General features: G+C 44.6%; 1 protein-coding gene and 1 long non-coding RNA gene across 7 annotated transcripts in view; one reads left to right on the forward strand and one right to left on the reverse strand.

Moving 5' to 3' along the window:
* Nucleotides 1-2566: 2566 nt before the first annotated feature.
* mfap3l (microfibril associated protein 3 like) overlaps nucleotides 2567-24796 on the reverse strand; it is a 58435-nt gene continuing 36205 nt past the window's right edge. For all 5 annotated transcript variants that reach the window (XM_069941393.1, XM_069941357.1, XM_069941382.1 and 2 more), the window contains one exon: nucleotides 2567-3946. In XM_069941393.1, the coding sequence (XP_069797494.1) occupies nucleotides 3027-3946 (920 nt within the window). In that variant the 3' untranslated portion in view covers nucleotides 2567-3026. The remainder of the gene's footprint in view (nucleotides 3947-24796) is intronic.
* Nucleotides 8694-23942, forward strand: LOC138764933 (uncharacterized). 2 transcript variants are annotated; one of them, XR_011358370.1, is made up of 5 exons: nucleotides 8694-9420; nucleotides 10700-10906; nucleotides 13911-14076; nucleotides 20557-20751; nucleotides 20939-23942. It is a non-coding gene; the product is annotated as an uncharacterized lncRNA (long non-coding RNA). The 2 variants fall into 2 exon arrangements; XR_011358371.1 differs by having other exon boundaries at nucleotides 8694-9205.

Below are 24796 nucleotides of genomic sequence, written 5' to 3' on the forward strand. Positions count from 1 at the left end.
GGAAAAACCCAACACCCAACCCCAACCAACCAATTTTCCCTTGCCACCGCTGCAACCGTGCCTGCCTGTCCCGCATCGGACTTGTCAGTCACCAACGAGCCTGCAGCTGACGTGGACATTACCCCTCCATAAATCTTCGTTCGCGAAGCCAAGCCAAAGAAGATGTTTGTGTGTGTAATATATATATCTATATATGTCTGTAAATGTCTGTATACGTGTGTGTTTGTGTGTGTAAATTATATTTGTATGTATATATATATATATATATATATATATCTTTTTCTTTCTTTTTTCTTATATATATATATATATATATATATGCTATCTTTATTTGCTGTGTATTGTGTGTGTACCAGGGTTCAGAGAAGCACTGTTTCAGATGACTTTAAACCTGAATATGATGAAGATGGAAACTGGAATCAACAGATTGGTGGTCTGTTACTGGGTGAAGAGGGCCGGCAAACAGATATTAAACTGCTGTTAACAAAGTGAATCCATGAAAGATATGATTTGGACAGTGCTTGACAAGCTGAATGCTGAACAGGAGAGTCTGTAAAGAAAAGGTTTAATTTCAGTTGAAGGGGTCAAACGTTTAGGTCTGAAATGAGGAAACCCTTCACCAGTGACTGTTTATTCTCGACTGCAACAAATTTGTCCAGAATGATCGTCTTCAGTTATGACTTCCTCAGTATACGAATATTTGCATGCCTTTATGCTTTGAGTGGGGAGTCCAATACCAAACAACAGCACCTGAGAAACCAATCACCACACTGCTCCATTTCACTTAAGGGGTGGACTTTGCAAATATGCAGAACCTTTCCGACAAGGCTCTGTGGAAGGTACACTGACCGGTTGTATTATGTTCTGATTTGGCAACTCGAATGCCCAGGAACGCAGAAGGCAGGAGAAAGTGACACATGCCAAGTGCATCACAGGCAATGTCCTCCGAAGACCCACACTGGGTACAGGGAACCGGGAGTGTGTGTTGAAGTCCCTGTCTGTTGAATGAGCACACATGTGTGACTGCGTACAGTATAGGCAGCCACTGGTATTCGTGTCCAATCCGAGTCCGGTGTGAATGTCTATATAGTGTTTAGTTATATAGTAATAGGGTATTGCTTGACGTTCTCCCGTTTGTCTCCTGTGTGTTCATTAATGTTACCTGTGATTGTAGCTCTTGTATCCAGACTCGTCTCTCTGTGAACTCACCGAACCTAATATTCTTCCAAACACAATACACCTGAACCATGACTCCACTCCAAGGCCACCAAGGATCCATCTGCACCCACTGAAACAGCATAATTTCTGCAAGTGTGAATATTTCTCCATGTCCTTTTATACAGTAAAACCCCTGGTATCCAGCAACTATGGGGTTTGGTAGATGTCGGATAAGTAAATTTTCAAGTTGCTTAAGACTGTGTGTTGTAATGATTGGCAAAATAATAGCAAAATCGTGCCAATTTGAAACTTCCGGATGTTTTAACTATTTATTTTCAGCAATTTTTTTTTCTCGGGTTGCTTGAATTCCAGATAAATGGGGTTTTACTGTATTTACTTTTTTTAATCTTCTGGTGCAATCTGTTAATATATACTTATTAGTACATTGTACATACCTTGGTAGCTGCAGCAAGAATTTCTCTGCATCTTTTCATCAGACTCAACGTCGTGTTTGTCCCAACATCGTGGGCTGAAGGGCCGGTACTGTTCTCTAGCGTTCTATGTTCACGTAGACGACAATAAACTTTCTCATCATCTCAATCTCAATGTAGCTTATATCATGAATACTTACTTGGTTTCTTGACTCGTGGTTTATAATGACTGGGGATATAGAGTACATTGCAGCAAACACCTCTGAGACAGAAAGTTATCTGATCAAAGAGAAGCTCAAGAGACTTCACAGGTCAAGGGAGCCTCCGTAGGGGAGAAATGTGCAGTACACAAAAGTACTGGAGAAACTCAGCAGATCACGCCCCATCCGTGAGGGAGCAAAAGGTTGTCGAGGTTTCGGGCCTGAGCCTGAATGAAAAGGTGGGGTGGGGTGAAGGCAGAAGGGGGAGGAACGCAAGCCAGCGGGTGTGAGGTAAGAGGTGGATACAGGTGGGTTGATAGAAGGGAGAGAAGTGAAAGGAGGGAGGGAAGGGGGTGGGGAGCGGGAGGGAAAGAGACAGAAGGCAAGAGAAAGAGAGAGAGAATGGGGGAAGGATTAACATAAATTGGAGAAGTCAATAGAGAGCTCTCTGACTGCTAAAACGGAATATCAGGTGTGGCGAGAGGGCCTCTACTTCCAGTTCACGGACAGACATGTCGGTATGGATTAAAAGTGAAGGCGGTGCTCAACGAAATGGTCTCCCCATCCAAGTCTGGTCTCCCCGATGTAGAGGAGGACGCATCAGGAGCAGGAGATGACCCATCCAGGGGTCCTTCCTCATCCAGGTGCAGGAGTGCCACCAAAAAAAAACCTTCACCTTCCCTTCAGTTGACTTTACTGTGGTGCAGAATACTGGACAGAATAAAGTGGAGAGATGTTGTGCATTTCCAACATTTTCTTGGGGCCTAAGAGCTGAGACACTTGTGCATAAATATTTATTGTATTTGGTAAATTTACCTCAATGAATACTAAACTTCTATCAACCCGTCTACAATCCAGCAGGAAGCATATAGTGTGACAATTTAACATTAAGTCTGACCAACCAAGTGTGGGACAGTGAGCTAAAATTGACAGATTAAATAGTTCTGAGGACGGTTACATAAGGTGACATTTACCGAGAAGTGCTTTATAGAAAATAACATTGTGGAAGGTTACATCTTCTTGCCAAAAAAAATTAAATTTTTTTTTAAACAAATAAACTATTTAAATGTGATGTCAATCAAGACCAAATTAATCCGAAGCAACAGAATTTGAAACAAAACATGCCTTATTACATTTGCTTCTCTTCTGCAATGATCTTCGTGTAAAGTTTTTTTTGTTAAGATGGTATCGGCTGTAGACCGTCATTCGGGTAAGGGGTGGTCAGACCTCTTGTCCACTATACATGGCTCTCGTACAAAACCCGGGAAGGTTTCCCAATCACGGGTGGCAGAGAGTGCGTGCTGCTTTCTGTCAGCGCCACTGTGATGTGATCACTCTTGACGGCGGTGGGCGGGACCACCTCGCTGGCACTCTCTGTCAGGCCGGGTTCAGAGTTTGTGTCCGCAGCCCCTGGCATTGCCTCTAATTCCTTGGCATCCTCTTCAGGCTGGTGGCTGGTTCCTTGCTGGGGAAGCCTCCCCTCGCTAGTCAAGGGGTGGACAGATACCTTAATTGCAATCTGCCGGGGCTGCTCATGCAAGGATGCATCGTCCGAGTCCCCTGCTGACGAGTTACTACGCTTTATGGAATTTGGTACAGTGTACACTTCATCTTGAGTGTCTTGTCTTGCTGGTGCATCTCCTACATAGATATGGCTTGGCTCATCCATGCCCACAACCTCCAGCATCTCCTCCATAAAAATCTTGCAGTTCATGATGAGTGGGGGAAGAGGCACACTTCTGGCGAGCTCCTCTATATATCGGGCAAACTCCATGGTCTTAAACTGGGTGACCTTCGCCAGCTCCAGGGTTTTTGCTGAGGTGATGATGGGAATCCGCTTCGCGATCTCGAAGGCCTTTTGCAGTTTCTCGGCCCCTTCTGTCCTGAAAAACTCATTGATGGCTTTCTCCGTCTTCTTTAGGTGACTATTCATCATACACAGACGGGTAATGTTCAAGACCATCACAATGGTGAAGGCCACAAGGGAAACAATCATGTAGTAGATGCCCATATCCCCTGAGGTGAAGGTGACTCGAAGAGTCACCGTGTAGTTGATACTGCCGTAAGGGTTCGAAGCCACGCAGGTGTACTTCCCTCGGTCCTCAAATGTCACTGTGGTGATATTTAGCAAACCACTCTCCGATATCCAGCACTTACCTGGAGAGACAACACAGGAAATCTTTGGAAACAATCGAGCAGATTAATGAAGGCAATTAAAAACAAGGTATATCTCATGCTAATCTTTCTTTTTTAATGTTCATAAATCCCATCCCTGCCAACAATTTGAAAGGTATTTAGAGGGATATGGGCAGGATGCAGGCAAGCTGGTCAGCATGGGTAAGTAGGGCTGAAGGGCCTGCTTCCTTGCTGTAGAACTCCATGGCTCCAGGAAATGCTTCAGCAGGTCAATGATAATAGTATGCTATAATCACATTACCAGGTCCTCCGCCCATCTAGCCTGTGCTGAACGATTACCCTGCCCAGTAAAAACACAATGTTGGAGAAACTCAGCAGGTCAAAAGCACACAGTACTTCATAAAGCATTAATAATGATACAACCTTATGTGAGGTCATGTATCTTTACCTTTGATATTTTAACATCTTAAGATTCTTCTGTTAGAAGAATTTAGACAGGTACATGGATGGGAAGGGTATGGAGGGCTACGGACTGGGTGCAGGTCAGTGGATCTAGGTAGAAAAATGATTCAGCACAGGCTGGAAGAGCCGAATGGACCTGTTTCTGTGCTGTAATGCTGTAATGTTCCATGGTTCCATATAAAGTGCACTGTTTGACCTGCTGAGCTCCTCCAGCATTGTGTTTCATATTTTACTCTCGATTTTTCTGTCCAGACCTATTGCCTCCATATCCATCCATCCGTTTACCTGTCCAAGTGCTTCTTAAACATCAAAACTGCACTCACATTCACCGGCTCCGCTGGCAGCTCGTTCCACGCTCTCTGCGTGAAGTTCCTCCCCTAAACATCTCACTTTCCAAACTCAACCCATGTCCCCTAGTTCTTGTCTCACCTAACCTCAGTGGAAAAAAACCTAATGCATTTACTCTATGTATACTCCTCATAATCTTGTAGACTGTGATCGGACAGATTCTATCACCAATGTGTACAGATGGTCGTGTAGGATGACTGTGATTGGCTGAGAGTGTAGCCACACCTACTGGCAGGTCTTAAAGGATTGCTCTTAGCCAGGCCAGGTCATTCTGGACTGGTTGACCTACTTGTGATATGCTCCAGTCTTTTAGTTAATCAAAGCCTTGGTTGGATCAACAAGTCTTTGGTTCTTTCAACGTGCATTACATATACCTCAATCAAAACTTCCCTCATTCTCCTAGACTCCAGGGAATAAAGTCCTAACAAGTCTTTTTGCAAAGTTAGCAGAGCTAGGACTGTTCTCTTTGGTGCACAGAAGGATGAGACGAGGCCTACAAGATTATGAGAGGCAGAGATAGGGTGGACAGCCAGAAGTGAAGGAAGGGAAGTTTCGGGGAGACACCAGGGGTAAGTTGTTTTGACACAGAGTTGTGGGTTGCCAGGGATGGTGATGGAGGATGAAACTTTAGGGCCATTTAAGAGACTCAGGCACATGGATGGAAGAAAAATAGAGGGTTACGGGGTAAGGTAGGTTTAGTACCTTTTTTTTAAACAATATATGGGTTGACACAACATCGAGGGCTGAGGAGCCTGTGCTGTGCTGTAGTGTTTTATGTTCTAATCAGGGTGTCGAATGATGGAACAGAACGATTAAATTTTGCATTTTATATTTGACATACAGCACGGCAACAGACCCTACTGGCCCATGACCCCATGCTGCTCAAAGACCCCCATTAACCTACAATCCCCATTCGTTTACGTAGGGCGGGAGGAAACAGAAGCACCTGGAGGAATTCCACGCAGGCATGCAAACTCCTTACAGACAGTGCCGGATTTGAAATAGGGTCACTGGCACTGTAAAGGCGTTGCGCTAACCGCTAAGCTAACTATGCTAAATGTGACCTGTTTAAAATATTAGGACCACATCTGGATTATTGGGTAGAGTTCCTGTTACCTTATCACAGGAAGGATGAGATTGCACTAGACAGGGCAATGACAATGGTGTCAACAAGCTTGATTGAGTATATAAAGAAAAATTAGCTGGGAGATTGTTTTCTTTGGGGAGAAAAACAGGAAGAGAAGAAATATATCCTATATGCTATCATATGGGACGATCCGAAACATAAACATTTCTTCTTAAAATCAGGGGACCTCCTATATGCCTGGCATAAAATACTTGACAGTGAAGTCTCAACACTGCTGCCATCTTCCAGGGCTCCATGTGTCTGGTCTGGCCGCCATCGGCTCTGTACAGGCTTTAAACAGCAGGCTACAGGAGCCAACAGTGGTTTATTTTAAAATACGTATCCAAATAAAATTTAAACCTTTAAATGGTTATTTGTAAATAAAATATTGTGATTCATTTTTAACAGCATCCACTGGTCAGCAGTAAGAGCCATGTCTTGGTAGGATGGGATGGGGATTGGGGGAGGGGTTGGTGGTGGTAAGTTGTCATCTTATAGAAAGGGTATCATTCAAAACAAACATTTTGAGTGGAAATTCCAGGGTCGTCTTATACAGGGTTTCCTACGCAACAGCATATATGGTAATCGCCATAAAGTCATACAGCTTGGAGACAGGCCCTTCAACCCACAATCCCAGTGTATCATTTATACTAATGCCATTTCACAGGGCTCAATCTGAATCCACTTGTGCCTTGGTGATTCAGCTGATGGTCTAGATGCCACCTAAATGTGAGAGCCTCAAACTTCATCACCCCCTTTGCAGTATGCTCCAATTCCAACCTCCCCCTGGGTGAAAAACTCCACTTAACCACTTCGCCATAACCTATGCCCTGCAGTTTTGCACAATGCATATATAAAGGTGGGTGTGGTGGAACCTCGTACTGGGCTGGGCAGACTGGCCCACCTTCTGTACCTGTAGCTCCACCCCAGTAGAGACTGCGCGCCCTAGTCACCTTGCTCACCTGAGGTATGCTGAGATTTTTTTTGATTAATAAAGCCTTTGACTGCTTGCCTTGTGTCTGCGAGTGGTCATTGATCACGCTACAGTGGATAAAGTTACAAAACCCCGTGCTGTCCGTAAGGAGTTTGTATGTTCTCCCCATGTCTGCGTGGGTTTTTTCTGGGAGCTCCGGTTTCCTCCCACCGTTCAAAAAGTAGTGGGGGTATAGGTTAATGGGGTGAAAATTGGGCAGCACGGACTTATGGGCCAAAATGGCCTGTTACTGAGCTGCATGTGTAAATTTAAAACCCTGTTCCCTCCCTGGAGCATAGAAGAAAGAGGAGAGATTTGCTAGAGGTATACAAAATTATGAGAGTAAATGTAAGAAGGTTTTTTCACTGAGGTTGAGTGAGACAAAAACCAGAGGACATGGGTCAAGGTGAAAGGGGAAATGTTTATAAGGAACATTCGGGGGAACCTCTTCACTCAAAGAGTGTTGAGAGTGTGGAATGAGCTCCCAGCTGAAGGACTCCATTTTGACATTTATGAAAAATGTGGATAGGTACATGAATGGGATGGGTACAGAGAGATATGGTCCAGGTGCAAGTCAACGGAATAACAGAATAATAGTTTGGCACAGACTAGAAGGGTCAAAGGATCTGTTTCTATGCTGCAGTGTCCTCTGGTTGTATTGTTATTTCCTCTGATTTAACAGGCAGAAGAACTTGAAGGGAATCTTTATTCCACCAAATTCTGGTGAGGGTGAAGAACTCACTGCTTGAAGATCTGGGGAGTCTGAAACAAAGTTAGACATACAGGCCTTTCCAGCCACCCAAATGCCCCAATCCCTGTACTATTTTGAAAAGTGGGAGGAAACAGGAGCACCCAGAGGAATCCCATGCAGACACGGGGAGAAGATACAAACTCCTGACAGAGCAGGATTCGAACCCAAGTGGCTCGCGCTGCAACGGCGTTGCACTAACCGCTACGCTAACCAGGCCGCCCCAAACTTGTTAAGGACACTCGTTGAATAAAGGAGTGGTTGGGATGCAGTCATCTCAGGGCTTTCGATCAAGAACCGATTAGTGGGATTGACTGAGTTATGGCTTCATTGTCTGACAGGAACTGAATGGCATAAACAACACCAATTCTACGATTCTGTCCAAAAATGGACCAGTTTGGGATATCCCTAGTAATGCACTCAAACTCTGCAAACCTCTGTTTAAGAATATAACCAAAGAGATGATTATGGACTTCAGGGGATCAAGAATCAGCACTCATCGAGAGCTTCAAATTCATGGGTGTCAACATGTCCGAGGATCTGTCCTGGAGCATCCAATCTTGAAGAAGGCCCACCAGCAGCTATACTTTGTGAGGTCTTTGAGGAGATCCATTATGTCACCGAAGACTGTCATAAACTTCTCCTTTCTGGCTGGCTGCATCACTGTCTGGTAGAGCGGTGCTAACGTTCGGGGCAAGATAAAGCTCTCCAGAGAGTAGTTAACTCAGCCTGTGACATCACGGGCACCAGACTTCACTCCATTGAGAGACGGTATCTTAAGAAAGCAGCCTCTACCCTCAAGGACCCCCACCACCCAGACCAAGCCCTCTTCGTTCTGCTGCCATTGAGAAAAAGGCACAGGAGCCTGAAGACGAGCCCTCAGTGGCACAAGGACAGCTCCTTCCCCTCTGTAATCAGATTCTTGAATGAACAATGAAATAAAGGCACTGCCTTAATTTGACTTGTCATATATTATTTTTATTTAATTTTGTACGGTGGTTTATAAAAATGTTTGCCCTGTAAAACATCAAATTTCGTGATTTGTTTGTGACAATAAATTCTGATTCTGATTCATGATTTATTTATAATCGTTGAACAGCACAGTACAGGAACAGACCCTTTGGCCCATGTGTCTGTGCCAAGCATGGTGTTGTAGCGGGCTGCACCGATCCACAAGTGAACTGGGTCACAGAGGTGCAGGCTCACACTTGCTGACGTCACAATGGTCCCAGGGGTGGGGATCATGGAGGTCGTGCTGATAAGCTCTCAGAGAGGTCCAGTAAAATGAGTTGGTTGGTTCAGCTCACACACAGCTTCTGTGTGGTTTTCTTTCGCTCGCTGCACAGGCCCACCGACCACAATGTCCAAACCAAATGAAAAACTGCTGCTGGTCCTTGACAGTTATCCTTCCATCATATTCATGTGTCTATCAAGAAGCTTCCTTAAGTGCTACTATTGCATCTGCTTTCACCACTGCTCCAGACATCCCGTTCCAGGAACCCATCACTCTCTGTGTAAAACATTTGTCCCTTCAACTTCTTCCTTCTCAACTTCGACACGTCCTCCAATGTGTAAGAGGAGACTTAATAGAGGTCTAACAAGATTCTGAGAGGCACAGATAAGGTAGAGAGCCAGCACCTTTTTCCCAGGGAAACACCAGGGGACATCTGTACAAAGGGAGATAAGTTTAGGGGAGACCACAGGCATAAGTTTTTTTTTACACAGGGAGTTGAGGGTGCCTGGAATGCCTTACCAGGGGTGGTGGTGGAGGCTGGAATTTTAGGGGCATTTAAGAGAATCTTAGGCACATGGATGAAAGAAAACTAGAGCGTCATGAGGTAGGAAGGGTTTAGTATTTTTGGTTGGAATATATAGGTTGGCACAACATCGAGGGTTGAAGGGCCTGTACTACGGTGAATTATTCTATGTTGTGCTCCTACTCTGGGGAAAAGGTTCAGACTGCCGACCCAATCAATACACATGTCATGATTTTATTTAACAGTATTGATTAACAGTATTAAAATATTCACAAGATCACCAGATAAAGGAACAGAAGTAGGCCATTTGGCCCATCGAGTCTTCTCCGCAGCTCCACCCTGCACTAAACAGTTCTGGTTCCAAGTTCCTGCCTTTTCCCCATATCCCTTGATATCCTGACCAATTAAATACCTGTTAATCTCCCCCTTAAACTCCCCCAATGATCGCGCCTCCACAGCTGTATGAGGCAGAAAATTCCATGACTCTCTGGCTAAAGAAATTTCTCATCTCTTATTTTAAATGGGTACCTTCTAAGACCGTGCATTCACCCACCAAGGGAAACATCCTATTCACATCTACTCTGTCCAATCCTTTCAGCATTCGATAGGTTTCTATATTGTCTGATGTACACCCAAGATTGTGTTTAACTTGAGTTTAACAGGACAATGAACTGGACACTGAAGTAACTTTCAGTGAAATATAAATAGTCCCATAAAATTTCTCTGTAACTTTCAAATTATAGTGGCCTTTATTTAAAGGTACAGTCGCTTGTGATTATAGTCCGAGACTTGCAGCTCAGACATTCTATTCAAACCATCCCATGCCAAGCTGTACAATTAAATTCAATGAATCTGGGTAATTGAGGCCTATGAACTGCTGGGTTGTTGAAATAACAACTAGTGTTCCTCAGGGAGGGGACACGGCTGCTTGTTTAAAATAAATGCTCAGTCCTTTCCAGCCCCTTTGCTGAATGCATTCACCATTGTAACATGGGAATGGCAGGCAGCTAATTCACGAACAGCAAGATTCCACAAACAGCAGTATGATCATCTGGATCTAGATAAACTACCAAGTCTCAGCTGCCTTTCTCTCATCGACGGTACTTATGTTTGGACAAGCATTCAATTGAAATCCGTAAAGTTTCCCCCTCCCCCAGTCTCTCTCTTTCTCTACCCCTCTGTCTCCCTTCCTCCAGTTCCCCATCTCCTTCCCTTATCTCTCATATCAGAGAGCTACCCTTCTCTCCCAATCGCAGCTTCTTCATCCTTTCTACATCCTGTTAGCCTGCGTTCCTCCCCCTACCTCCAGTCCTCCTCCTGCCATTTTATTCTGGTGTCTGCACGTTTTTCCACATTCCAGACGACAGGTTCAGGCCTGAAATGTCGACCACCTTTTACTTCCTACGGACACTGCAGGACCGGCTGAGAGGAGTTAAATAAGAAAGTCTGCAGAATCTGGGGATGAGTGCAATGTTGGAGAAACTCACCAGGTCACGCAGCATCCACAGGAGGTAAAGGGTAACCACCTTTTCCGGCCTGACTCTACATCGGGGATAAGTGAAAGCAGGTGGGTGCCTGAATTAAAAAGTGGGGGAACTGGGGAAGAGGAGAGGAGGGAGGAAAGGGTGGGGGGGTGGGGGGGGGGAGAGTAACAGAAAAGGCTAAAAGGTCAGTGGTTATCTAGGTGGATACAAATGGAAGGGTAGAAGATAAAAAAAAACATGATGGTTGAAGGTAGCTCTCTGATAGTCTGTGAGGAATTGGAGGAAAGGAGACAGAGAGAGGAGAGGGGTTAATGGAAACTGGACAAGTCAAGGTTAATGCCATCTGGTTGGAGAGTGCCCAGACCAGACCGAACAGGTGCTGTTCCTCCAATTTGTGGGTAGCCTCGGTTTGGCCATACACGAGGCCATGGACAGACATGTTGGCCCTGGAATAGGGTGCGGAATTAAAACTGTTGGCCACTGGGAGGTTTTATTTTTGCTCCAGGTTCTGGCCTCTGTTATCTCTAGTGTCTCCATCATTAAGAGGACTGACTGTTTGAAGTAGGTTTGATTTCTTTGGGGCAGAGGTTATGAAGTCTAGACATCTGAACAGAAATTCCCTTATCCAGTTCTCCTTGTCCAGTTTTGCGGAACGTTACACACAGTAACTCATGGAGCATCGAGGGTAATGCCTCTGCTTGTATTGGCCGCATTATTCAGCTGTCACTGAAGCACCAACACAGCCACTAATGCAAGAGATAATTCTCTAAGTCATGTGATAATTCCTTGAAGTGACTGATCTCCAGCATCACTGATGCCCAAGGCAGCCCTCAGTCCTGGAGGACAATGTTTTGGACTGCAGTGGTCAACTCCAAGTGGCCTGCTATGATTCAGGAGCCCTACTCTGGCCTCGCTGTCTTTGCCACACTTGTTGGAGACGAAGGCAAGGAAGTATAGTATCTTCCAGCCTCTGTTTCCTCATCCCAGCCCTTCTCTTCACCTCTTCCAACATCCCCATGAGTGGTCAGCCCATATAGAGGACCAGGCCATCAGGGCTTATCCCCCAGTCATCTCCTATTGATGTTTACCATCTTCACACCCTATTGGCCACGGTCCTCTTTGTCACACTGAACATACTTTGGAGTATGCTCTCAACCATTCAACGAATTGGCTAACCCAAGAGGAAAGACATTAAGACAATAATGAATGGAAGATGATGAGATTAGGTGGGAGGGTGTGCTGCAATGACCCCATTTTGGTCTCTGCAGGTGGATATAATTGATCCAGTGAAAAAGCTTTGTTTTATGTGCATTCAGGCAAGTTGACCTGCCCTTCAGTACAGCAGGAAGTACACGAAAAAGAGGGTAGAACAATTGTAATGCCCTTCCATGAAGGATGTGCCTTGCAAAATACCATTATCATGACTGATAAAATGGTGAGTGGCCAAAAACCCAGCAAATGAAGTTTAATGTGGTAAAGTGTGAGGTCATATATTTCAGATGAATCAAAAAGCAGACTGTTAACTAATTGGAAAGACTCTTCAAATGAGTAGAGGGATCTCAGAATTCTTATACCTAAATTGCAAAAGGCAAGACTGGAACACAAATGTTATATGGGCATTATTTCAGAATCGGGATTTATTGTCATAAACCTGTCACAAAATTTGCTGTTTTGCGGCAGAATTACAGTGCAAATGTTGCTATAGTTTACGTTTTAAAATAAATAGTGTAAAAGAAGATAAAGTGTGGTCATGTCCATTCAGAAATCTGTGGGCGGAGGGGAAGAAGCTGTTCTGGTGCTGCCAGGTGCTCACCTTCAGGCTCCTGTACCCCCTTTCCGATGGTAGCATTGAGAAGAGGGCAAGACTTGGGTGGAGATAGAGGCTGCTTTCTTCAGACTTCTTATTGAAGGATGTCGGAATTTAGAGATGGGGGAGTATCGCCACAATCCTTCCAGATGTCGGTGAGGCTGATTTAGGGTACCGTTTTCATCCCGTTATTTAAAACAAGATCTATTCGCATTGAATGAGGCCCAGAAGAGATTGGCACTAATTCCTGAGATGACAGGGTTGTCCTATCACAACACGACCCAGATTTGAATCTGGTGCTGTCTATAAGGAGTTTGAACATTCTCCCATGTATGTGTGGGTTTCCTCTGGGTGCTCCGGTATCCTCCCACCTTTCAAAGACGCACAGGGGTTGTAGGTTAGAGTATTTAGGTGGCACGGGCTCATGGGCTGGAAGTTTGAAACATTGGGGAATCGAAGACTTTGAGAAACAAGCACATAAGAGAAGTTGAAGCCAGAAGTAGATAGGAGAGGGATAGATGGAATAAATGCAAGGAGGCTTCTTCCACTGAGATTAGGAGAGACCAGACAAGAGGACATGGGTTAAGTGGGAAAGGTTAAATGTTTAAAGGGAGTAATAGGAGGAGAATGGTGAGAGTGTGGAACGAGATGCCAGCTGAAGTGGTGAATGTGGACTCAATCTTGACATTTAAGACATTTAGATCAGTACATGAATGGAAGGGACATGGAGGACTATGGTCTAGGTGCAGGTCAATATGACAAGGCAGAATAATAGTTTGGCACAGAATAGTTGGGCCGAATGGGGCTGTTTCTCTGCTGTACTGTTCTATGGTTCCAGTTCAGGCCTGATCATGTTGAAGGTTGGAGGGAACACGTGCTTCTTTTTTCTGGTGCCCAATCACCACAGGGGAGTCTACCAAGGATTTATGGTTTGGCATGCTCATCCTGATGATCGATCTAAACCAGTGGTTCTCAATATTTTCTTTCTACTCACATTCCACCTTAAGTAATCCCTTACAGAGCACCCATGGCATAGGTCCTCGGTACTCTGTGCTTAGTAAGGGATTACTTAAGGTGGTATGTGAGTGGGGCAAAAAAAAGTTGAGAAACACTGCTCTAAATTCTTTACAGGAATGAGACAGTCAGGCCCTGGAAGTGTTCCTTGGTGAGGGGAGGCAGCACAGTATCAGCATCATAGAGCTTCTCCCTGAAGAGGACCTGGCCCAGTTGTGCCTCATCTCTGGGATGGGCATGGTTGACCACCTTTCCATTGGTTCCAGCGTGAACAGGCCGTGGATGAGTTGAAGCCATGTGATAGCAACCATTGGAAGATCTCGGCACCTGACTTGTGTCCTGTGGGGGGTTCTCATGTAGCTCGTGGTGGATGACTCTGTCTTTGGACTGTCAGATTTCTTCAGGACTGCCCAAGATCACAAGAAACCAAAGGTAAAGGTTCCATTATTGGAACGTAATACTACATTTAGAATGTAACGTACATGAAATTCTTTAACTATGTCTACTGTAAGGAAGACAAAGAGTCGCCACTTTGTCCAGCGCCCCTCACAGAGATGAAGCCCCAGCAAGGGACAAACTCACAGCTCCTGGTTTACAAGGCCAGTGCTCTAACCACTGAGCTATCGGCACCTCTGACAAATTACACAGAGACAAAGCCTTCACACAAGTTCAAGTTCAAGTTTATTATCATCCGATGGCACAAGTACAACCTGACGGAGCAGCGTTCTCTGATTCTCAGTGCAAAACATGCAGGCAGCCAGACATAACACACAGAGACAAACAATATATATATATATATATATATATATATACACACACATATGCAGGACAAATACACATAAAGAAGAATAAATAATTAAATATTGTTTAGTAAATATTAGAGTCTCAGATGGTTAGTATAAGGACTTTCTTTGGTTGTTCAGCATTCTCACTGCCCACGGGAAGAAGCTGTTTTTCAGCCTGGTGTTGCAGGGTCTGATACTTCTCTATCTCTTCCCCGAAGGGAGAGTAGTTAAAAGATGCTGTGTGCAGGGTGGAAGGGGTCCTTAATGATTTTGCGTGCCCGCCTCAGACAATGATCTGGGAGATCACGTCGATGGGAGGGAGGGAGGGAGACTCTCCGCCACTATTATGGTCCTGTGGATTGACCTCCCATCCATTTCTCTGCAGCAACCACAACACATTATGATACAGCTGGCCAGGACGCTTTCAATAGAGCTCCTGTAGAAGGTTGACTTAATGGTGTCTGGTAGCCTTGCCCCCTTCAGTCTACTCAAAAAAGTGCAGTCACTGTAGGCCCTTCCTGACAAGTGATAGGATTTTGTGTGTCCACGATAGGCCACTTTGTTAAATGAACTCCAAGGAACTTGGTGTTGTCTACTCTCTCCACTAGAGTTACTGATGTGTAGTGGAGGGTGGCGGTTCCTGGTCCTCCTGAAGTCCACAATTATCTCGTTTGTCTTGTCCACATTGAGACTCAGGTTGTTATTCTCACACCATATAATGAGATATCCCACCTCTTCTCTGTGGTGCGAATCATTGTTGATGCTGATGAGGCCGACTCCGGTTGTGTCATCTGCAAATAGATGACTGTTGGAGCTGGATCTTACCATTCAGTCGTGGGTCAGTAGCGTGAACAGGGGCGAGATGCACCTGTGGTCAGCGTGATGGTGCTCAATGTTCAGCCACCAACCCGGACAGATTGTGGTCTTTCCGCGAGCAAGTCCAGAATCCAGTTAAATAGAGGGGTGTTGAATCCCAGCGAGGACAGCTTTTCCACCAATCTCTGGGGGATGGTAGTATTCAATGCTAACTGAAGTTCAAACCAACCTCTCCTCCAGCTATACATCCTACTGTCTCAGGGAAGGGTTTCTCAACTGACAGTTGAGATGTAGAACCACTATGTTAAAAGTACCAGTTAAAACGTTGGCTTTTGCACGGCACTTCAAAGCTATCCAAAGCACAAAAGCAAAAGAAACTGGGAAAGTTACAAGCATAGACAGGGCAGCACTCTGAAAAGGGAGCAGAAATAATTTATCAGACAAGATTTGGGAGCAGAATTCGGCCATTCAGTCCAGTGAATCTGCTCTGCCATTCAAACTACAGTTGGCTGACAGCAAAAGGAAGTAGCAACGCTGGCTTCCCAATCCATACCAAAGGACCCATCCCACCCCTGTCACATACTCCTCTTCCCACCCACTCCACCCACCGCAAACCCATTCCATTGGGCAGGAGATACAATAAGCTTGAAAATGGGTTGAAGGGCAGCTTTTTCCTCCTGCTGTCATCAGACTCTTAAATGGTCCACTTATAGGCAAAGGGTGCACTGTTTTATCGGTATTTTTCCCAGCAGCCACAAACCAATGGAAAGCTGTGGGAGTTCACTGACCACAAAGGTCTGTTTAATGCAATTGTAGCAGCAAGTGTATTTCAGAATAAATACTTCAGACTTCTGAATGTCTTGGAATCAATTACCTAACAAGATTCAGGTTTCTGTAAATAGTCAAGGTAAAACAATCCGGACTAATTCCATCTTTTCAAACAAAATTAAAATCACCAAATTAAAATCAGAAAGGATTTTTTTTTTGGTCCCTGAAATCTCCTTCTTCTGCCGCTGTTGCAAGGGCATAAACAGATTAAGTGTGTCACAGGGCAATGCAGCAAAATTATGAGAAGGCGCGCTGGGTGAAGGAGCAGTGGGAATGGTCTGCTACTGCGCGCACACACACGGAGCTCCTGATTGAAGTCAGGCCAATTTGGGAAGCAGCCAAGTTACAACAAGCCACTTTCCCACCAGGCGAGAGAGAACTGAACTGGCAATTTGCACAGAGGGCCTTTTCCCGACTCAGGACACCCAAAGGTTTTGGAATCCGGCTGATGAGTGCTGGCTGCTGTTAATTATGCAAAGCACAAACCAGAGGTGGCCTTGTGCCAAGCGGTGTTCAGCTGGGTGAGGACGATGACACTCAATAATTATGCAGCTCCACAAAACTCTCGTGAGGCCACACCTGGAGTATTGTGTTCTGATCTGGGCGCCTCATTACAGCTCTTTGTCATTTATACAAATGATTTGGATGAAGGCACCAAAGGTGCTGTTGCTAAATTTATAGATGACACAAAGTTCGGTCAGAAAGTGAGTTGGGAAGAAAAGGGTTAGAATAGTGGTCTTCAATCTTTTCTTTCTGCTCACATTTCACCTTAAGTAATCCCTTACTAACCACAGAGCACCTATGACATCCTAAGGGATTGCTTAAGGTGGTATGTGAATAGGGAAAAAAAGATTGTGTTCATTTGGGTTAGAAGATAGAACATAACAGCACAATACACGCCCTTTGCCCCACGACGATGTGCCAACCTACTCCACAACAACCTTATTTTTCTCTACCTCACACCCATAACCCTCAATTTTTCATACAACTTTATGCCTACCTGCGAGGTTTTTTTTAGTACCACCCCCTTCAATGCATTCCAGGTTACCCGTCACTCTCTGAGCAAAATCCTGACCTCGGACATCTCCCCTAAACTTTCCTCTTAATCACCTTAAACATATGTCCTTTGGTGTTTCCTATTGTTGCCCCAGGAAGAAGGTGCTTCCCCCAACCCAAGCCCCTCATAATCTTGTATATCTCAATTACGTCATCTCTCATTCATCATTGCACTGAAGAGAAAACTCCTGCTCTGTCAAGCTTACTTTATAAGACATGTCAACACCCTGGTACATCTCCACTGCACCCTCTCTAAAGCATCTACTGTACATCCTAAATGATGGCTGATCTAGCCATGGACTAGATAAGCTTACCTGCTTATTCTCTGTCAACATTAATTCCTTTATAATTCAAAAATCGAAATCATTGTGTTAAGGCTGCTCCACGGGCATAGAATTCCACAGATTCACTACTCTCTGGGAGAAGCAGTTCCACCTAAACTCATACCCCCCACCCCCCCAAATCTTGAGGCTGTGCTCTCTCCTTGTCATCTTGCCTGTCAGAGAAAACAACCTCCCTGCTTCTATTATATGCTCTGTTTCTTTGGCTTGGCTTCGCGGACGAAGATTTATGGAGGGGTAAATGTCCACGTCAGCTGCAGGTTCGTTTGCGGCTGACAAGTCCGATGCGGGACAGGCAGACACGGTTGCAGCGGTTGCAGGGGAAAATGGGTTGGTTGTGGTTGGGTGTTGGGTTTTTCCTCCTTTGTCTTTTGTCAGTGAGGTGGGCTCTGCGGTCTTCTTCAAAGGAGGTTGCTGCCCGCCGAACGGTGAGGCGCCAAGATGCACGGTTGGAGGCGATATCAGCCCACTGGCAGTGGTCAATGTGGTAGGCACCAAGAGATTTCTTTAGGCAGTCCTTGTACCTCTTCTTTGGTGCACCTCTGACACGATGGCCAGTGGAGAGCTCGCCATATAACACAATCTTGGGAAGGCAATGGTCCTCCATTCTGGAGACGTGACCTACCCAGTGCAGTTGGATCTTCAGCAGCGTGGATTTGATGCTGTCGGCCACTGCCATCTCGAGTACTTCGATGTTAGGGATGAAGTCGCTCCAATGAATATTGAGGATGGAGCGGAGACAACGCTGGTGGAAGCGATCTAGGTGATGCCGGTAGAGGACCCATGATTCGGAGCAGAACAGGAGTGTGGGTATGACAACGGCTCTGTATACGCTAATCTTTGTGAGGTTTTTCAGTTGGTTGTTTTTCCAGGCTCATATGAGGAATGCTTGACAGATCTTGGCCTATATTCACTGGAATTAGGAGAATGGGGGATTGGGGGGGGGGGGGTGGGGGGGGGGGGCTTGGTGGAATCTCATTGAAACATTTCAAATGTTGAAAGGCATGGATAGAGTAGATGTAGAAAAGTTGTTCCCCATGATGGCTCAACTGCAGGATTGAAGGGAGTTCTCTAAGTGCAGAAATGTTTTGGAATTCCTTCAGCCAGAGGGCGGAAAATCTGTGGAATTTGTTGCCACAGGCGATTGTCACTGGGTGTACCTAAGGCCACGGCATCTGACCTACATGTATTAGCTTTTATTTCACTTATGGCCAGGAGGGCGGCGATGCTCAGAGGGACGGACATTACCCCCGTGTAATCACGCTCAATGGCTATGTGATGTCATGTCATGTTGAAACTTAGAGAAGGTTAGATGCTCAATTTCCAATTTGAATGTAAATTTTCAAACATCGTGGGGACCCTTTTTGAATTATTTCCATAATCTTTGATTTGATATGAATTTAGAGGTGTTGATTAAGAAGGTATTTTATTACTTGGATTAAGAAATTCCTTTTTCCTCTTTTTGCCAAACAACTTCTTTCTTGGTAGTGGGTTTAGATTTTCTTTTTTTATATAATAAAATAACAAAATATTAGTATAATATGATCTTTCATTTGAGAACGTGGGGTACCTTGGATGTAATGCTATGATTTAAACTTTGTGTATATATATTTTTCTTTTTTTTTTACTTTTAGCATGTATCCTATTTTTCAAAGTGGAATTTAAGTTTTAATGTCAATAAAAATATTGAAAAAGGTATATCCAAGGCTCTTGATTAGCCAGGGCATCGAAGATTATGGAGAAAAGGCCGGGCAGTCGGGCTGAGTGGGAAAATGGATCAGCTCATGATTAAATGGCAGAGCAGACTCGATGGGCTGAACAGCCTATTTCTGCTCCTATATCTTATGGCATCTAATGAAGTAGAACCTGGGCTAAGAAGAGAAGGTTCAAGGGGAAACTAATTGGTTCATTCCACAAAAGGGACAGGAAAAAAAATAATGGGCCAAACAAACTCCTCCCCACCGCATTGATAACTTTTAACCCTCCCCACTTCATTCTCTGCACAAAGAGCTTTTCAAATGTCTTCATTCAATGCCAATACTGACTGGTTGAGAGGGCTCTGACAACTGGGTAGTTTTAGAAATCTTGACATGTTTCCTGATAGATAAATTGTGCATTTAGCTGCATCCTTGTGATGTTTAAGTTCCAGGGAAGAACTGCATCGTTGGCATCTGGGCCATCAGCAAGGAATGTGTTTCCAAAAGTACCGATGCACTTCACAAAACATTTCACATTAGCCACATTCCATTCTATTTCCTATTCTTGGCAACATTTCCTTCCCAACATTTAATTTAAAGCATAAATGGGTTATACAGCACTAGATAAGTACACAAGAAATGAGCAGGAGTCGGCCATCTGGCCTGTTGCACCTGTTCTACCATTTAATAAGGTCGTGGCTGATCTGGCTGTGGACTGAGCTCCACCTACCTCCCTTTTCCCTATAACCCTAATACCCCCACAGTGGAGTTTCTACTTCAAGTTCAGGTTTATTGACACATATGCCTAGTGAGACAGGTTGTTTTGTGAGCAGACTGGTCAGATATCTCAGACATAGTGCAAGGCACAGCACCAAAGTGGAGAGTTACAGAGGGAGGTCAGTTGGTTCGATCAAAGGCCAAGTTGCTATTTTCTGGTTCATTCAGGAGTCTGATAACAGCAGAAAATAATTTGTCCTTGAATCAGATGGTGCATAATTTCAAACTCATTAATTTATTTAAAAATTAAATTTAGAGATACAGAGTGGAGGCAGGCCCTTCCACCCCCACGCCCCCACCTCCCAAATACACCCATCTGATCAATTAACTGTGTCTTTGGAATGTTGGAGGAACCCAGAGCATGTGGAGGAAAGCCACAGAGACTGGGGAGAACATGATACACTCCTTACAGACCGCTTCGGATTTGAACCCGGGTCGCTGGCGCTGTAACAGCGCTGTGCAAACCGCTATGCTAACTGTCCCTGACAGGAGTGGGGTGGAGAAATGAGCGAGGCCAAGGTTTGGATGAGCCTTTTAATTGGTGAGGGAGCAGAAGTTACAGAAATGGATCCAAAAGGTTCCTATTAACCATGTCCTTTTCCCGCTCTACAGGCCTCTCGGCCCATTGGCCCAACACTCAATCAAGTTCAGAAGGTCCAGCCACGATCCCATTCTGAGATGTTTGGACAAGGTGGATGCGAAAGAAACTTCTCTCTTGGTGGGGAGACACTGAAATCAGATCATGATAAAGCTATTCAGGGACAAATGAGAAGAAGAATAAATAGAAAGCTATGAGGTTTTTTTTGGGTAGGTATATATGGGTTGGCACTGCATCTTGAGTCACTGGAGTTCCCTGTCCAGAGGGATGAGGAGGTTGAGTCAAGGGGGTGGGGAGGGAATGGATCAGTTTAAATTTTCAGACCCTACTCTATATCATACGTTCTTGCATCTTTAAAAATACATCTTTTATCATTTTTTCTCAACTTTTTTCCAGACTGCTTTTCATGTAAAAATGTTCGCCGCCTCATTCCCGATGGAAACTGCAGACGGTTTTGAAGACCCCCCTCCCAAGAGTCAGTGTTCTATTTTAGTCCCAGGCCTTTTATCCAACATGGAGCACAGAAGAATACAGCACAGGGACAGGCCCTGCAGGTCATGTATCTGCCCTGAACATGATGCCAAATTCAACTGTTTCCATCCATCTGCACATGATTTTAAATTCTGGGGAGTCACTATTTCGGTGGATCTTTCCTGGTCCCAACACACCAATGGTGTCATAAGGAAAGTACATCAGTGCTTCCACTTCCTTAGGAGTTTACAAAGGTTTGGTAATGACACTAGGAACCCTGGCAAATTTCTACAGAGGGGTGGTGGAAAGTGTGCTGACCGACTGCATCATGGTATGGTATGGGAACACCAATGCACCTGAGCGTAAAGCTCTCCAAAAGGGAGTGGACACAGCCCAGGACATCATAAGCAAAACCTTCCCCACTACTGAGTACATCTACAGGGAACGCTGCCATCAGAGAGCAGAAGTCATCGTTAAAGACCCTCACTATCCAATACACACTCTGTTTTTGCGGCTGCCATCAGTGAAGAAGTATCGGTGCCGCAAGACCCGCACCACCAGGTTCAGGAACAGCTGCTCCCCCTCCACCATCAGACTCCTCAACAACAAATTTAATCAGGGACTCATTTACGGACGCTTACTTGTGCACTTTATTGATTTTCTTTTTGTTCTCTCTGTATTGCACAGTCAGTTTGTTTACATTTGTTATATGTTTACAGTTCTTTGTTTACATGTTTACGCTGTGTAGTTTATTTTTTGCACTACCAATTAGTGGTAATTCTGTTGTGCCTGCTGGAAAAAGGAAACTCAGGGTTGCAGTTTGCAGTTAGAAATAGCATGAATTTATGCACGTTATTGAAAATCCTCTTTGTAACATTAGTGAAGGTAATCTGAATCTTATGAGCCATATCCCTCCATTCCCTGTATCTTCATGCACCCGTCTAAATGCTTCTTAAACATCACTTTCATATCTCAGTCAAATTTATTGTACAACTACAACCCAAAATACAATGTTCTCCAGTCCTCAGTGCAAAACACCCAGACATAACACACATAGAGACCAACACTACATATGCAGGAGAAGTATTCATGCATACAAATAAAGAGATAAGTATGAGAGTCTCGGATGGTCAGTGCGAGTAGTTCCTTTGGTCGTACAGCATTCTAGCTGCCCGTGGGAAGAAGCTGTTCCTCAGCCCTTCAGGTGCTGGCTCTGATCCTCCTGTATCTCTTCCCCGATGGGAGCAGCTGAAAGATGCTGAGTGCGGAGTGGAAGGGGTCCTCAATGATTTTGCTTACCATCTTCAGACAATGATCCCAGTAGATCACAGCGATGTTGGGGAGGATGGTGGTGAGGGAGACTCCAGTGATCCTCTCTGCCACTCTTATGGTCCTGTGGGTTGTCCTCCGATCCATTTCTTTTGCAGCAACTGTACCCCACCACGATGCAGCCGGCCGGGACACTCTCAATAGAGCTCCTGCAGAAGGTTGACATGACGGCAGCCGGTAGCCTTGCCCACCTCAGACTTCTCAGGAAGTGCCTTCCTGACAAATAAGGAGATGTTGTGTGTCCACGATAGGTCACACTAAGGATCGACTTCACCCACCTCCCTTGTGAGTGCATTGCAGGCACCCAACGCACAATGTGTTACAAAAAACTAGCCCACACATCTCCTGTAAATTTTGCCCCTCTCACCTAAATGTTATGCCCTCTTGCATTTTATATTTGCATCATAGAGAAAGACTCCCTATCCTGTCCATATTTCTCATAATCTTATATCGGGTTTCCCCTTAGCCTCTGATGGTCCAGAGGAAACAATCTAAGTTTGTCCAATCTCTCCCCATCATACTCCCCATACTAGGCACATCCTCTTCTGCACCCTCTCCAAAGCCTCCACATCTTTCCTGTTACGCAGTGACCAAAGTACTGCTCATATGTCCTAGCTGAAAATTAACTTCCCAGTTATTATACACTGATGAAGGCAAGCATGCCATCTGCCTTCTTTACCCTTCTCTTCTTGCAGTGACCTGTGGGCATATACCCCTACAAAGGATCCTGCTATTGACTGTGTACTTCCCCCTTACATTTGATCTCCCAAAGTGCAACTCCTCACATTTGTCAGATTAAACTCTATGTTCTCTTTCTCCCTCATTTCTCCAATTAATCTACAACCTGCTATATCTTCTGACAACCTTCTCAGTGTCAGTACCAAACCCTGTGGAACACTACTAATCACAGAGCTCCAGAAAGAGAACTCCCGGCCACTGCTACCCTCTCTGCCTTCTATTGATAACCCAATTTTGAATCTAAATTACAATCCATCTTTCGCGGCTCCCATCAGGAAAGAGGCAGAGGGGCCACAAGACTCGCACCACCAGGTTCAGGAACAGCTGCTACCCCTCCACCATCAGACTCCTCAACTTTTTTTTTAATTCTCTCAGTATAGCACAGTCAGTTTGTTTACCTTTGTTATCTTTTGTAGTTCTTTATTTGGTTACATGTTTGTGCTGTGTACAGATGTTTGAATTGCTCTACCAGTAAGTGGTAATTTTGCTTTGCCCACAGAAAAAAGAATCTCAGAGTTGTAATGAATGTACTTTGATAATAAATCTGAAAATCATGTGTCTTAATCTTCTGAATCAATCTATCGTAAGGGACATTGTCCAATGCTTGTTAACAATGCAACAACATCCTACCCTCAACAATCATCTGTATCACCTTCTCAATCATGTAAAATCCATAGGACCGAGGAGCAGAAATCGTCGATTCAGCCCAATGAGTCTGACTCGCTATTCAATCATTAGCTCATTCAGATATGACTTACCCTACGCAAAGCTATGTTAATTATCCATAAGTCTCTGCCTTTCCAAATGCAAGTAGATCCCATCCCTAAGAATCTTCTCCAAGAATTTCCCATGCACTGATTAAAAAGGCTCAGCTGGTTTGTATCTACTGGCCTTAAACAATGGCTATTTTCCAGTCCTTGAGTGACCCCTCATGACTTATCCACCTTAATGTACTTCAAGAAACCCCACACCTCCTCCTTTTGATATCAATACCAGCTTCTTTTTTTTTTAATTTTTTATTTTTCCACACCATAAACCACATTAACCATGATACATACTTTTTCCTTTTCAAATATATACAGTGCCATTTTCTCCCCCCCTCTCCTCCCATCCCACCCTCCCTACCTCCCCCCTCTCGTCCATTTAAAGTACAAAGTCTAAGATACATTAAACCCGTCAAACAATGTTGTCACTCAATAAAAATAAACAAGAAATTCCACTGAGTCAATTCTTTTCATTTCCTTCTCCTTTCGTTAATTTCGGTAGTGATTGTCCCCGGTAGGTTTTCTCTATTGTGTTTCATGTAAGGCTCCCATATTTGTTGATGTCACTCCTCATTGGTGGGGGACCATGACATGGTCATTGCTTTCTTAAAACAGTGCCTCTTGTCGATGTTCTCAATGGAGTGAAGACTGATGCCCGAGATGTCACACATGGAGTCAGCAACCCTCTGGAGTTTTTTCCTGTCCTGCGGGTTGGCATCTCTGTACCAGTGATGCATCCAGCCAGAATGCACTCCACAGTACACCTGTAGAGGTTTTTGTGAGTCTTCGGTGACATCTTATCGAACTCCTCACAAAGTATAGCCACTGGCGAGCCTTCTTCGTGATTGTATTGACATAGAGGGTCCAGGACAGATCACTGGAGAAGTTTACACCAGGAATTTGATGTTTTTATTTTAAATTTAGACATAGAGCACGGTAACAGGCCCTTTCA

The sequence above is a fragment of the Narcine bancroftii genome, chromosome 1 (assembly GCF_036971445.1).
Source record: "Narcine bancroftii isolate sNarBan1 chromosome 1, sNarBan1.hap1, whole genome shotgun sequence".
NCBI classification, from domain to species: Eukaryota; Metazoa; Chordata; class Chondrichthyes; order Torpediniformes; family Narcinidae; genus Narcine; species Narcine bancroftii.